This window comes from Daucus carota, chromosome 3 (genome assembly GCF_001625215.2).
Source record: "Daucus carota subsp. sativus chromosome 3, DH1 v3.0, whole genome shotgun sequence".
Lineage (NCBI taxonomy): Eukaryota > Viridiplantae > Streptophyta > Magnoliopsida > Apiales > Apiaceae > Daucus > Daucus carota.
The window spans coordinates 35496705-35511624 of NC_030383.2; the positions used below are offsets into that span (position 1 = coordinate 35496705).

Sequence of the window (14920 nt, forward strand, 5' to 3'; positions counted from 1 at the left end):
CAAGACTTATGCCAACAACCACTGGACTTGATCAGTACAAGAAAGGTACATCAACTGAAATGTCAAGTCTCAGAGGTATTCAACTTATCACTTTACTTAACTGCAAGTAGATCACATACTATATTTTCTATAAGGTATTACTTCTTTCATGAGCATGTCTATCGTATTTCTTAAATAAATTCATGAGTATTAAATTGTCTATACATAGGACTTGTGAATTTATTTAAAATCCAGTACCTCGTGATTTTTGCCATTATATATGATTGCCATGATAATATGTTATATGCTTAGATGGTGATTATATGTTTTAGCATGAGTGTTTGTTATTTCAATTATTTAAATTGTGTTGCATGACAATTAAGTGACTTATTTGTTCATGATTTAAATAATTAGGGATGACATGAAGCATGACTTAATTATGTTATTTTTCTTGATCTATACCTCTTCAACAATTAATATCTAGTAGAGAACTTGGTCATAATCTAGTCGTGATATTTTTGTATTTGTGAAAAGACTTAGGATTATCTTCTAGGTTGAATTCATTCATATTGGTATATAATCTGAAGCATGACTTATTTGTTTCTAGAATTGTGACTTGTATCAGTAATTGGTATGTGGTTAGAATCTAGTTAGAATTTAGTCATGATATACTAGTATTTGTGGAGTTACTTAGATTCTCTTTAGGCTGAATCCATTTATATTAGTGTCTATACTTGAAGCATAACTATTTGTGCTAGATATTTGATGTTTTATTAATTGATATTTTATTTCATATCTAACTGCATATAGTTGTGATACTTTTAGTGTTAGTGATGTTTTGCATGCTTATATGTAGATCACTAATATTAATTGTTAATATTTTCTGCGAGGAGTTGTGTGAGTTTACTTGTACTCAATGCTTACATGTATAGGACTTGTGAACTTTTCTTCAACTTTCCCTCGGGCTTGCGTATATCTTTGTATGATTGTCATGATTTTAGTTGTTATAAGATGATCTGATAATTGTATGATATTGCGTAGGTAATTATTATTTTATCTTAGTTAAATTATGATCCATGACAATTATATGCCTATTGATAGAATATATTTTTATATATATTCTATATGATTTTATTCTCATATTTAATTATATTTTGCACTGATTTGGATATTTATTTAATATATTTTAATGTTTTGTTGTAGGAAATAAAGAATTCCAAGCTGAGAAGGATTTGGAGATAAATTAGCTATTTTGGAGCTAATTTCTATTAAAATTCGGATTAATTGGGTTCTACCCGATTTCTGCACTGTTTGGCCCATAACTTGAGTTCTGGATGTCGGATTTGGATGATCTTACAGCCCACGCGAAGCTCTTGGAATTTCCTTTTATTTAGAAGTGGTCCAGTAAGCAAAGTCCAACTGGAAAAGCCCGAAAACAGAGCAGAAAAGAAAGCTGCGAACTTTGAGAGAGAATCCTTGTTGGTTTTGGAGTTCTATTTTGTATATTGATTTAAAATATTAGAAAGACTTTTATTATAGAAAGAGGATCAGATTTTATGATGAGAAGATTACTATTAGAATAGACATTAGTTACTTACGCTATTTTTACAGAGGGTTAGGTTTTTCTTCTCTTCTCTTCATACGTTGTTCTAGACATTATTTTCTCCATTAATAGAAGCTTTGAGGTATTTCTTGATCATCTCTTGTTTACTTGTTAATGTTTTATATGGCTCTCTTTATTACTTTTGTTGCTTTAGTCGCTAGTATGTGTGAGTAGTTCCATTCTAGGACAGAAGGGGAGCCATGTTTGCACCATTATAATGCTTTATTTTCATTAATGGTTTAATGGGTAATGTGTAATTCTAGTCTATATGTCTTGATGTTTGATCTGTGTAATTGGCCAATATCATAGGTTGATTGTATGCAAATAGGAGTACAAGATCGAGAGATGTACTTACTAGAGGCACACATAAGATTAGCGGGACTGAAATTGAGTGCGAGAGTATCAATGGATTCCCGAGAGTGTTAATGCTTGAGAGAGATTAACAATTGCTCTAATTACATGACTTGTTGAATTATTATATGAATAGCTATTTTGGTGTAAGCATGGTGAACCTGAATTGTCCTAGACTTTAGTTAATTGATATAAATCATCTTCATATTGCATTATTTAGTTAGTATAAAATCTTAAATATTCGTTTGTCTTGTGAAACAATTTGTGATAATCGGATTAAGATTCTTGAAACTTGTCTCCCTGTGGATTCGACCCGTACTTGCTAGTCTCTGTTTACAACAGGCACCGTGCACTTGCGGCAGATATAAATTTACACATCAAGTTTTTGGCGCCACTGCTCATGATTGACTTTGATAGAATAATTGAAGCATGATTAATTCATCTTTGAAATATTTGATTGGTATCTTTTCTTGATGCTTTATTGATGTTTTATTTGTGAATTGATTGTGATGTATTGGCACTGATGAAATATTGTTGCATATTTCTTAAAACCACTAGTGCTAATATATTTTAGGTGTTTAATATTCTGAGTACAAGGGAGACAACAAAATCTTTATTCTGTCTCATATTTATGTTCTGGAGTGGTGAGTTTCTTCAAAGAAATTTTCTTATCAATTGATTTCAACAATTGGTATCCACTACTCTATTTCATAAATATTTCTTAGAATATTTTGCATCTATACATGTAGCGTCATAGGACGAGACATTGATTATCTTGTATTTGTGTACTTGGTGATCTTTGTCACTTGCAGCGTCTGTTTTGGCGATGTGCTAGTATGAGGCCTTTTCACTAATTAGTGTGGCGAATGCTTAATACACTGTAGCGCATAAATTCTCTTGTTTTCTTTTTAAATTGTAGTGAGAAACAGGAGTCTGTGTCTTTTTCAAAGACAAGTTCGTTAAACCTTTTATGCATAGATTCAGACTCTCGTACTCAAACCAGTTTTTAATGGAAAACTTCGATTCTTTCATCGGTTGTGATTGTCATTCTTTATAAAAATCATTTTACAATCACAACTGATTCATTTTTCTCAAAAGATTAAATGCAATTGCTTTCATTCAAAATCATAGATTTTCTAAAGTGCATTTATATCTCATTCTGTTCTTCGGAACTTTATCAGCCTCTTGGCTTTCCTAAATAGTCATAAGGTTGAAAACCAACAATCTTTATCCCAGACTATAAAACCAAATTCAAAACACATCCCAACTTTCCCCTGGAGTAATAAGGAACTTTTCAAACAAAAAGTCAATGAGGGAGAAACTGTACTCGTTGCAGCAAATAAGGATGTGAGGGATAGTGTACCCACAGCTCTACCTCTCAAGGAGAAAAGGTGTTTTCAAAATTGAGGTAACTGTTGCTCATTTGTATTCTCCCAAAAGAATATAGAGCTGAAAAGGCAATAAAACAGTCTCTGGAATCATTCTCTCAACAGGATGAGTCCATTGAAATTCGCTCGTCAGCTAGAGCATCTTGTATTGAGTCAGTAATCACTCTGATGAAGAGCCTAAACAAAAATCTTATGGACACAATACAAGATAGTGCACAGCAAGGTTAAAGGTTTTGTTCTAGAAGCAATTTCTTCATTTACCATTTTACGGTAGATAAGATGGTTGATGCCTTTACAGGTGTAAGGAGGAAACGAGGATCTCAATTGCCAAATCTTCAGGATTCTCGTCTCCCTCCCCAGATAAGAACAGATCTGGATCCAATCGGAATGGATTTCCTATTTATAGGAGATCGGCAACTCTCTGACAATGAGTCAATTTATTGATGAGTCGGTTGAGGATCGGGGATTTACGAAACCCCATTGCACCGCCAGTGACCTCTCTTGAAGTGGCTATGGTGATTTTCTCATGCAGGTACAGAAGACCATACTTTGAGTGCTGAGAGAAACACTGTGAGCCAAACATTGAGAGTTAAACACTTGGTGAGATTCTGAGATGAACCAGTGAGATATCCGAATGCGAAATATGTGAGCATGAGTGAGTCTAAACACATAGGATACTGAGAAGAGTGAAACACTTGTGAGGTACATATAATACTATTTGGTATCGAAAACTCACATGTTGTTGGAAGAATTGACGGAAGCAACTACGGTTCATTCCATTTCACGGTGTGAACTTATGGTTGATGATTCTCTTGAATCAAGTGTCTTCACAGACATTGAGGAGGACTTAGGCCTTTGCCATAATTAAGCCTTTGTCTAACCTCCCAGAGCAAACAACTCTGGATCCTTAATTGGATAAGCCACTTAGTGGTTGGCAACTTGTGGACCATGATTCGGATTTATCTGATGAGTCTGCAGGGACTGGGAATTACGAACTCCCATTGCACCACCGGTGACCCCCTTTAAGGGTGGCTAAGGTGATTTCCTTGCAGGTACTCAGCATTTTGGAAGCTCAGTATTTGTGTGGAGGGATACACTTACAGAACTCGTGAGTGACACCCTTACCCAAAAACCGAGAGAAAATTGAGTGTTGAGTGATACACCTGCAGAACATTTTAGTGAGACACCCACTAATTACCAAATTTATACCTAAAGACAAAGTGGATGTTGTTACTGGAATGTCAGTTTTATTCCTTACTTTTCCGTTTGGAACCTATTCTTTCAGCATAGGGACCAACCCAATCAAAGTAAACCCTTCTTCTGAACTCTTTCTTCGACCCCAGCTTTAGCGTTGTTTAGTTCTCTATGGGGAGATTATCTTTTGGTACAGGAAGTATTGTACACGTTCCTTGACCTATTTGATACCACATATCCTCGGAGGATTCCACAACTAAGGGGGAGAATATATTTAGGGGGAGAATATATGAAAGAGGGAAGAAAAAGTAAGTTAGCTTTCTTCTGCTGTCTACAACTAAGGGGGAGTAAACTACTCTTTAGTGGTGTACTACTGAGGGGAGATTTATCTTTCAACTAAGGAGGAGGATTGATCTTTCATCTAAGGAAGATAGCTACTTATAACTAAGGGGAACCCGATCAAGGTAACGGGAGGAGAAGTATAAGGTGATACATCTATTCTTCAAGTAAGTGGTAGACAGGAACTTATTCATTACCACTGAAGAATTCAATGAAGCTGCTGATTGTTCTTTACATAATGGAATGTTTTGAATTCTCTTCAAGACAGACTATGAGGATTATCTGGCAGGTAAGCAAGAACCAGAGAAATCAAGGTGATATGCACATCTGTTATTTCTATTCATGAAATCTGGAAATGTATTATATGATCCAGAAACTTTGTAGCATTATTTACTAGTCCAGGACTTTACTTTTTCTAGTGTTAGGTGAGTTATCCTCTAGAGGATTTGTTTGTTATGATTAACAAACAAATAGGGGGAGATTGTAACTCTAAATGTAAAGACAACCCTATCTGTTACATAGGGATGATAACTCAACAATAGAACAGGACAAGTAAATAACACTACGCCCGCACCGGAATCGGAAGATACGAAGACAAAGGTTGAAGAAGCCATCTACAGTCTTGAAGGAATAAGTTCACTGGAAGAAGTTCATTAATATGTTCATGCCTCAGTGAAGAATAAAGATTGAAGTATTCAAGATTGTGGAAGCAATGAAGATGTTGTCCAAGTACTCGAAAGATTTCAGTGCAACCCCTGAAGCAAGATATGTCTATATCTTGGTTGGTTATTTATAATCAACAAACTGAAGCATAAACTAACCCGGAACCGACTGATCAATGTTTGCTGACAAAGACGGTACAATGTTTAACTTCAGTGTTAGTCGCTTGTGAACCAGACCAGTGCACTAAGCGTCAGCACGTACGGAGCTTTGCAAAGTATTTATCGATCGAAGAATTGATCCAGTCATATCAAGTCATTTGTTCCAAAGCCAAGTCAAGCCAAATGCCAGCTATGCCAAAGCTTACTGCTCAAATGCCATATGTCAAAGCTTCCACAGAAAGCCATATCAGGAAGTGACATTTTATATATGTGTGCACTTATATATTTGTATATGTACAAATATAATTATATACACTACAACACATCCTGCTTTTTTTGACGGCCTTCTTTTGACGGATTGAGCTGGAACCAAACCATTTGACGGACCCGACCTTATGACGGACAACTTTAGACGGCTCAAGGACATCCGTCCAAAGATATATATTATATTCATTTTTTTTGGCGCTTGACATATCATAATTCTGAAACAAGCAATACTTTTGACTGCCCGTTGACAGTCCGTCTAATGTTAGGAACAAATGACGGATTCTGTAACATCGTCAAAAGCTCCAGAAGTTTAAGAATTAAAAATATTCTATTGCCATCCAATAATTTTGACAGCATGTTGACCTTCAGTCAAAAGGTCCATTCTTCTGACGAAGTTGAGATTGCTGTCAAAAGCTCACCTAATGCTATTAATACACTCACCAACAAAAACGGATATAATATTCTTGTAAGTATCTTTGGACGGATTGTCCGTCAAAAGGACCGCCTGACTTATATTCCTCTTGCATTTCAAGCTTCTGTCTTCTTTTTTCAAATTTGTTCCTTCATTCCATTTTCTCTCCTTTTTCAAAGTTGATGAGCTCCGACCATAACATATCCTGAATCAATGTGAGTATTATTTTTTAGTCCATATTTCATTTTATTAGTGTGGAATTTATGTTTTATTAAGTATATATATATGTATGTATCTCTCTTTAGGTTTATATATGGGTACATTTATGAGAAAGTATGAATCTCTAAGATATGTGTAATTTTTGTTAGGATTAGCATTATTATTTGCAGATTTATCATTCTTATAAAAGTAGATGATGATTTTTGCTTTTATTTGGTGTAAAACTATTTTTTATGAATTAAATAGTGATTCTTACATAAGTATATAATCCATGTCATATTGTAGATGTCAAATGATCGTAGTTAGATCAAGCGAAGAACTAATCCCGGTGGATATGGTTGGACCGATGAATATTGTGAAGGTGTCAAAATTTTTTTAGCATTTGCACAAAAGAGTTGCAAGCAAGCAAATGGTGAAATTAGTTGTCCATGTAAAACATGTAAAAATATGCACTTCAAGAGCATTGAGGATGTCGAATTTGACTTGTTTGCCACCGGTTTTCTTGAGAGTTACACTGTATGGCATTTTCACGGCGAAACAAGTGGGTCAAGAAATCAACAAATGGATGTCGATCATGAAGATGTGTTTGATCAATATGAAATGTTGAGGGATGCTTTTGGTGTACAAGATCAAAGTGGCCCCGAGGAGCCGAACTCTGAAGCAAGTACATTTTACAATAATTTACACAATCTCGATGCTTCTATATATCCGGGAAATACCAAATTCACCAAGCTCACATTTGTCATGAGACTATTGCACTTTAAAAGTCGTCATAATTGCAGTGATAGAGGATTTGATGAGTTGCTAAGTCTTATTGCTGAAGTGCTGCCCGAAGAGCACACACTTCCATTGAAGTACCAAGACATCAAAAAGATGGTTAAGATAGTTCATATTGCAAATATTATGGAGTTAGTCGATACAAAGTTGCCAAAGAGGGTGGGAGTAACACTATCCCAAGAAAGATTTTGAGATATTTTTCACTCACAAAGCGTCTACAGCGGTTGTATATGTCTTCGCATACTGCTGAGCACATGAAATGGTACAAGAACCGAGTGGTCACTGAAGGGGTTCTTACTCACCCGGCAGATGGGGAGGAATGGAAAGAATTTGACCAAAATCATCCTGATTTTGCACAAGAGATTCGCAATGTCAGGCTTGGCCTTGCAACAGATGGATTTCCCCCTTATAATAATGCTACTTCGAGCATTTATTCAGTTTGGCCAGTTGTAATTTTTGTGTATAATCTTCCTCCTTCTATGTGCATGAAGGATCCATACATGTTCATGACACTACTGGTACCTGGGCCAAATGATCCTGGCAAGAATCTTAACTTCTATCTCAGGCCTTTAATTGATGAGTTGATACAGTTATGGCAGATTGGTGTAGAGACCTATGATGCTTCAACGCAGACCAATTTTATGTTAAGGGCGGCTTGTTATGGACCATCTCAGACTATCCGGGTTTAGCCATGGTTAGTGGGTGGTCAACCAAGGGGAAGCTAGCTTGTCATGTTTGCATGGGAAAAGTCAAAGCTAAACAGTTACCTCATAGCAGGAAGAGCAGTTTCTATGGATTGCACAAGGGGTTCCTAAATAGACGCCCACGTCGTCCAACAGGTTTTGTTGTACGGAGAAAGTTTGCAGAGTTAAATTTTCCACCACCGGGGAAGCCTCACAGCAAAGAAAGGGCAGATGGATACGGGGTTACACATAATTGGACACATGTCACCAGTTTCTTTGATTTGCCATATTGGGATACATTACGTCTCCGTCATTGTATCGATGTGATGCACACAGAGAAGAATGTTTTTGAAAATTTTTTTCAGACTGTGATAAATGGTTCAAAATCAAAGGATACCATAAATGCAAGAAAGGATTTGAAAGCAATTAACATGATGCCAGAGTTGTGGCTAAATGGCACTCGTAAACCTCGGGCTAAATACACCCTTACTCGAGAGCAGCTCAAACTCCTATGTGATTGGGTTAGTCAATTGAAATTGCCGGATGGTTGTTCTTCAAATATTGCAAGGTGTTGCAAGGTAGCAAAATTGAAGTTCCAAGGGATGAAGTCACATGATTGTCACGTATTTATGCAAAAGTTGTTGCCTTCTGCTTTCCGAGAACTTCTTCCGGATGATGTCCACAAGGTACTTTGTGACCTGTCTAATTTTTTTAAGGGATTGTGCTCGAAGGAGTTACTTGTATCTGATTTGGTGAAAATGCAAAAAAACATTGCGGGCATAGTTTGCACTTTAGAGACTATATTTCCTCCAAGTTTATTTGATCCAATGGAGCATCTTCTTATTCATCTAGTTGAGGAATGTAGACTTGCCGGGCCTGTCCACAAAAGGTGGATGTATCCGGCTGAAAGATTGCAACGTAGAATGAAGCAGAAAGTGGGGAACAAAGCACATGTTGAAGGTTCCATTGCTGAACGGTACACACATGAAGAACTTGCACATTTCTGTTCTATGTACTTTCAGTCTTCAGTCCAAACACATCATAACATGTTGGGACGTAATGAGGTAGTAGAAGATAGCACTCGCAATCCAGAAAGTTTGGAGGCTTTTACATATCCAGTAAAGCTCAAAGGTGCATTCACTAGTTATTGTTTGGATGAGAATTCACTGAAAGTTGCAGCCCATTATGTGCTAACCAACATGCCTGAGGTATCACCATATATTACGTAAGTGTTCAAATTATTTTGTCAAAATTCATTTCTATGTTCTTTAATTATGAAACATGCTAAATGTTGCAAATTTTTAGGATCTTTGAAAATGAGGTACGTAGTCGAACTCCTTTATTATTAAGTGATGCTGAGATGGATATATTGCTCAAGAATGAACTCCTTATATGGCTGGAACAGAAGGTACATTTCTGTTCTATTTTTGTACACACTGGGTAATTTATACCAGATCTGTTTACAAATATATGGATATATTCTTGTATGATCTATGATTATATATATATTATTGTATGGGTGTCACTTACATAAGTATATATGGCTTTTTCCGACTAAAAGAATTATAAATTTTCATAGTAAATAGTTATGATAATTGTTTGTTCTTTTACGTAGTGTGATATTCATGATGGCGGGACTTAGAGTTGTTGATGGCCGTGGTGGTGGCCGAGCTGGACGTGGTGGTGGTCATGTCGGGCAGGTAGGACGTGACGGAAACGATGACCCTGCCAGAGGAAGGGACAGGAGCAATGGAGGTAGTGGTGGAGGCCGTCGTGGAGGTCGTGGATATGCTGAAGATCCCATTGAAGACCTTATGGATGACGATAATGATGCAGCTGGGGTGATGATCATAGCTAGGAGCAGGACGAGCAATGCAACAATAACCCGGAGGAACAGAGCAACAGTAATCAGGAAGAGCAAGTTGGCAATAACGAGGAGCGACAGGTTGTCCTCCCTAATATACACAGAGGACGTGGTTATTCAGCCGGCTTATTTGGCAATCTACCATCTGCTCCGATCGTCAACAGGATAGCAAATAATGAGTAAGCATATTAAAGATGTTGGTTATTATTCTGTTCTTGTATAGTGCTATAAGCTAGTATCTGATAAAATGCTTTGACTTACATTGGCGAGCCTGTCCGGTATTTATCATGCACCGATATTTTAGAAGCGTAGGGACAAAGGTTACTATACTGGTTTTGTTAAGGAGGCAGGACTTGAATAGTTGAATTGGTTGTAACATCTATAGCCTGCCTTGAATAAAATATTTTAAACTGAAGTAATAAATTTTTTAGGTGTTACCTCAACCTAATGTTGTTATTATTTATGAGATATTAGATGTCATGTTATTGCTTTATGATCTTTTTTAGAACTTTTAAAATGGTAATCATCAAGCTTTGCAGACAATACAAATGTTTGCTAAAAAATTCTTAATTAGTTTAATTCTAAATTTATGAAAAGTGCTTGCATCTGTAATACCGTATCTTGTAAATTTTTTTTGTCATGTACAACTTAGACACTCAAATTGTTAATTTCAGAATAGAGTCTGGCGTGGCGTCTCGCACACTACTAGCAATCATGCGCAGGTACTGGCCAGATGATGTTGTATCGATGACGGATATGGACAGGATGCATCCTGGATGTTGGAATCTTGTTCTTACTGACTTTGGGGTGAGTTTACATGTATTGTACATGGCAGCAAATTAATAGAATATGTATATAAAGTATGTACTGTATATGTAATTTATGTACCAGCAATAATGTTTTCCATATTCCACTCATTTTCTTTTGCAGCATTACTTTACTTATGATCCTAAGTACGCTACTCAGGAGAATGCTCGTGACTCTATTATGCATCACATGCGCAATAATGTGCGCAAGATCATTAATTGTGAAAAAACCAGGGCTGAGAAGAAGATTAAAGAAAATGGGGGTCGATACGAGGACTACAGGCCTGCTTATTTGGGTGAGGGAGTTTGGAGAAAATTCTGTCAGTGGTGGAGGAGTGATCAGTTTGTTAGGAGATCTGTTGCTGCTAAGGGTTGTCGAGGAAAAGTCGGAATCCCTCATACTTCAGGATCTTACTCTTTTTAGCGACGTAGATGGGTATTTATGGATGCCTTTCTGTATTAAGTAATTTTGTATATAATATGGTATCTTATTATAATTGTATTCAACGTTTATACTTGATCTCTGTACAGGCCTACATTAACAAACATCAGAAAGAACCTCCACTATTAGAGCACTTTAAAGAGTTGCATACACTGCGTGGGAAGAATACTTTGATCTCCCCAGAGGCCAAGAAAATTATGGTACGTTACTTAACTATATCTAGATGTGATCAAGTCATGAAACAGCAAATAAATCTTGGTTCAAGGCCATTTGTTGTTTTTAGGATATTTTTGGATCATTATTGCCTTATTTACTACTTTCAAGTACAAAATTTCAAACTCTCTGTTTTGGAACCAATTTTAATCCTTGTACATACTCCTTAAATACATCCAGAAGTGACCAAGTCAAAAAATAATAAAAAGAAGTGAGTTCTAGACAAATTTTCATTTTTTAGTGTTCTTTTTGACCATTTTTGTGTAGTTTAGCTACTTAAAAGTAGCAATCTTATAACTTTCTGTTCTTCCTCCAATTTAATTGCTAGTACATGTTCCTTAAATGTATTTGGTGCTGAACAAGTCAAAAATTTGCAATAAAAAATAGTTCTCGGCTATTTGATCCTTTTTAGTGTGTTTTTCGAGTATTTTGCCTAGTTTAGCCACTAACAAGTATGAACTTATAAAATCTCTGTTATGGAAACAATTTGAATGCTCATACAAGTTACTTAAATAAATCTGGATGTGATCAATCAAAGAAACAACAAAGGAATCTAGGTTCTAGGCAATTTGTTGTTTTTAGGATATTTTTCGACCATTATTGTCTAATTTACTATTTTCAAGTATAAAATTTTAAACTCTCTGTTTTGGAATCAATTTTAATCCTTGTACATACTCCTTAAATACATCCAGAAGTGATCAAGTCAAAAAATAATAAAAAGAAGTGAGTTCTAGACAAATTTTCATTTTTTAGTGTTCTTTTTGACCATTTTTGTGTAGTTTAGCTACTTAAAAGTAGCAATCTTATAACTTTCTGTTCTTCCTCCAATTTAATTGCTAGTACACGTTCCTTAAATGTATTTGGTGCTGAACAAGTCAAAAATTTGCAATAAAAAATAGTTCTCGGCTATTTGATCCTTTTTAGTGTGTTTTTCGAGTATTTTGCCTAGTTTAGCCACTAACAAGTATGAACTTATAAAATCTCTGTTATGGAAACAATTTGAATGCTCGTACAAGTTACTTAAATAAATCTGGATGTGATCAATCAAAGAAACAACAAAGAAATCTAGGTTCTAGGCAATTTGTTGTTTTTAGGATATTTTTCGACCATTATTGTCTAATTTACTATTTTCAAGTATAAAATTTTAAACTCTCTGTTTTGGAATCAATTTTAATCCTTGTACATACTCCTTAATACATCCAGAAGTGATCAAGTCAAATAATAACAAAAAGAAGTGAGTTCTAGAGAAATTTTCATTTTTAGTGTTCTTTTCGACCATTTTTGTTCATTTTAGCTACTTACAAGTACTAATCTTTTAAATTTCTGTGCTTCCTCCGATTTAATTGCTAGTACATGTTGCTTATCAATATATAGATATATATGATCATGTCAAGAAACCAGGAAAAAATCGAAGTTCTAGCCGATTTGGATTTTTCTTATAATTTTTTTGAGCTTTAACGCCTAAAATTGCCACTTATAAGGACAAATTTTAAAATTTCTGTTTTTAACTCATCAGGTATTAGGTGCATGCTTTATTTTGTAATTAACAGGATATAGTGATATTGTTGCATGTATAGGATCGCTATACAAAGATATGCGCAGACAAAAACATTGATCCTACAAAGACTAGTTTGGAGTTGTGGGTAAAAGCAGTTGGGGGTGTACAGAAGACCGAATTCTTGGGTATTCACGACTTCGAGCTTGTGATATCTTAGGTATAAATTTATTTGTCAACTGGATTACATCATATTTTCTATAGAGTTGTACATGTTTAATACATATACTGAGTTATACTTTTATATAGGTACCACACGTAATACACGAAGGGTTGGTGAGGGAGGCAGTAGTCGGTCTACCATGGAACGCCTTTGTGATGATCTTTTTATGCGTGCTGTGGATAGGACTGTTGCACGTGCCCGTGAGCATCCAGAGGAGTTCGAGCTCAGTCCTGAAGATGTTCGTTTGCTAGCACAAGATCTATTAGACAGTGATGGACAATTACCTCAGGATCACCCTCTCACTGAGCAGACTCAGCGTGACCTGATTCATGTCATTATTGAAGTGTTCAATGACCTGTACAAGAGAAATGGGCCAAATAACAAGGTACAATCTGTGTGACTTATTATTTACGTGTACATATTATGCTAGCGGTATAGTTGCAAAAAAGACTTTGACACATGCATGTTCTTAGAGTACTGAATTTTTGTATTATGCACTTATATGCAGGGAAAAGCTATAGTAGATGATGCAGATAATTGTTGGTACTTACAACCATAATGTATATATATTCTTTCACTCTTCTATTTTCCAACCCCTATTACAGGTGCCTCTACTTTCTATATATACTGGTTATTACGTGTGCTACTCACGTGCTAGGTTTACTGGGCTTTGCTGTTTGTGGGCCTTCTGGCGGGCCTTTCTTCTCCTGGGTTATGGCCCAACATTTAGTCCACCCCCCCAGTTGAGGCTGGTCTTTAGACGAGCCCAGGGTCTTTGGTCCGTTGGTTTTTGCCCTTTTATTAATCGGATATATGTGCTTTTTTTCTTTGAACTTGTCTTGGGAACTGGCGCCTCTTGGGATTACTTGTGCCGCTCAACCTTCTGTGATTTAAAGCTCCGTGTTTGTTCATTATCGAGACACGCTTCCTCAAGGCTATCACTTGTACTTTTCTAGGTAATTTTCTTCTTCTTGTTTTTTCTGATCTTTTTGTCATGTCTTGTTCAAAGCTGCGTCCCTCTTCTTCTTCTTTCTCGGAAACCGAGGCTCTTGGTGATACTGTATATGATGATTTAACACCTTTGTCTCCTACTTATGTTCCCCACTCTTCTTCGCACAATCTTGAGTCTTTGGATGATGATTTAGAGATTCTTGAATCCGTCGATCCTCTTATCTTGGATATGACTCGCCGAACTCCGGTGAAAGCGGGGCTTTTGCCCTCTTTCTCCCCTGTATCTGAGGAGGCCAAGAAGCTGTTTCGATCGAAACCTTCATTTAACCAGCGGAGTGTTGTTACCGCCGATTCCCCTGAGTTTGCTGTTTTCCAGGAATATTGTGGTACTGATGGTGTGTACTCCCTCCATCTTCCCGGAGAGGAGGATCGGTTGTGGCATATGCCTCAAAAGGGATGGCAGGCGATCCCGCTCTTGTTCTTTGAATTAGGTTTTCGTCTGCCCATGCACCCTTTGTTCTCTGCTTTGCTTGAGTTGTTAGGATGTGGCGTGGCCCAACTGGCTCCTAATGCCGTGGTTCAGGTTTGCGGGGTCATAGCCAAAGCTTTGAGAAGAAGAAGGTGCCCACTGTTGATCTGTTGCTCTCGATTTACCGGGTAAAATATGCGGGGGGCCAGTTTTATTTGGACAAGAAGCCTGGCCGAGTCCGTCTAGTTGATGTTCGTTCTTCTAACACTGGGTGGCATGGAAAGTGGGCTTATTATGCTGGTGGTGAATTGGGGTCGGTTAGTCCGTGGAGTGACATTTCCAAGGATTGGTTTCATGAGTTAAATCATTTTCCTGGCTTGCCTGAAGCCGTTTTGACCTCTTTCTTAGAGAGAAAGAAGATGTT

General features: G+C 36.7%; 1 protein-coding gene across 1 annotated transcript; it reads left to right on the plus strand.

The window, feature by feature from the left end:
* Positions 1 to 8545: 8545 nt before the first annotated feature.
* On the plus strand, positions 8546 to 13543 carry LOC135151139 (uncharacterized). The gene is made up of 4 exons (XM_064088748.1): positions 8546 to 9258; positions 9339 to 9441; positions 12936 to 13073; positions 13163 to 13543. Exons 1-3 carry the CDS (start codon positions 8636 to 8638, stop codon positions 13071 to 13073), a joined length of 864 nt encoding a protein of 287 aa, XP_063944818.1. The 5' UTR covers positions 8546 to 8635; the 3' UTR covers positions 13163 to 13543.
* Positions 13544 to 14920: the final 1377 nt, after the last annotated feature.

What these genes read in the sequence shown, in the direction of transcription:
- LOC135151139 (XM_064088748.1), top strand. Translation starts at nt 8,636, where the DNA reads ATGAAGTCACATGATTGTCACGTATTTATGCAAAAGTTGTTGCCTTCT. An exon ending in GAGGTATCACCATATATTAC is followed by an intron (nt 9,259 to 9,338) that starts GTAAGTGTTCAA and finishes GCAAATTTTTAG; the next exon opens with GATCTTTGAAAATGAGGTAC. An exon ending in TTATATGGCTGGAACAGAAG is followed by an intron (nt 9,442 to 12,935) that starts GTACATTTCTGT and finishes TTGCATGTATAG; the next exon opens with GATCGCTATACAAAGATATG.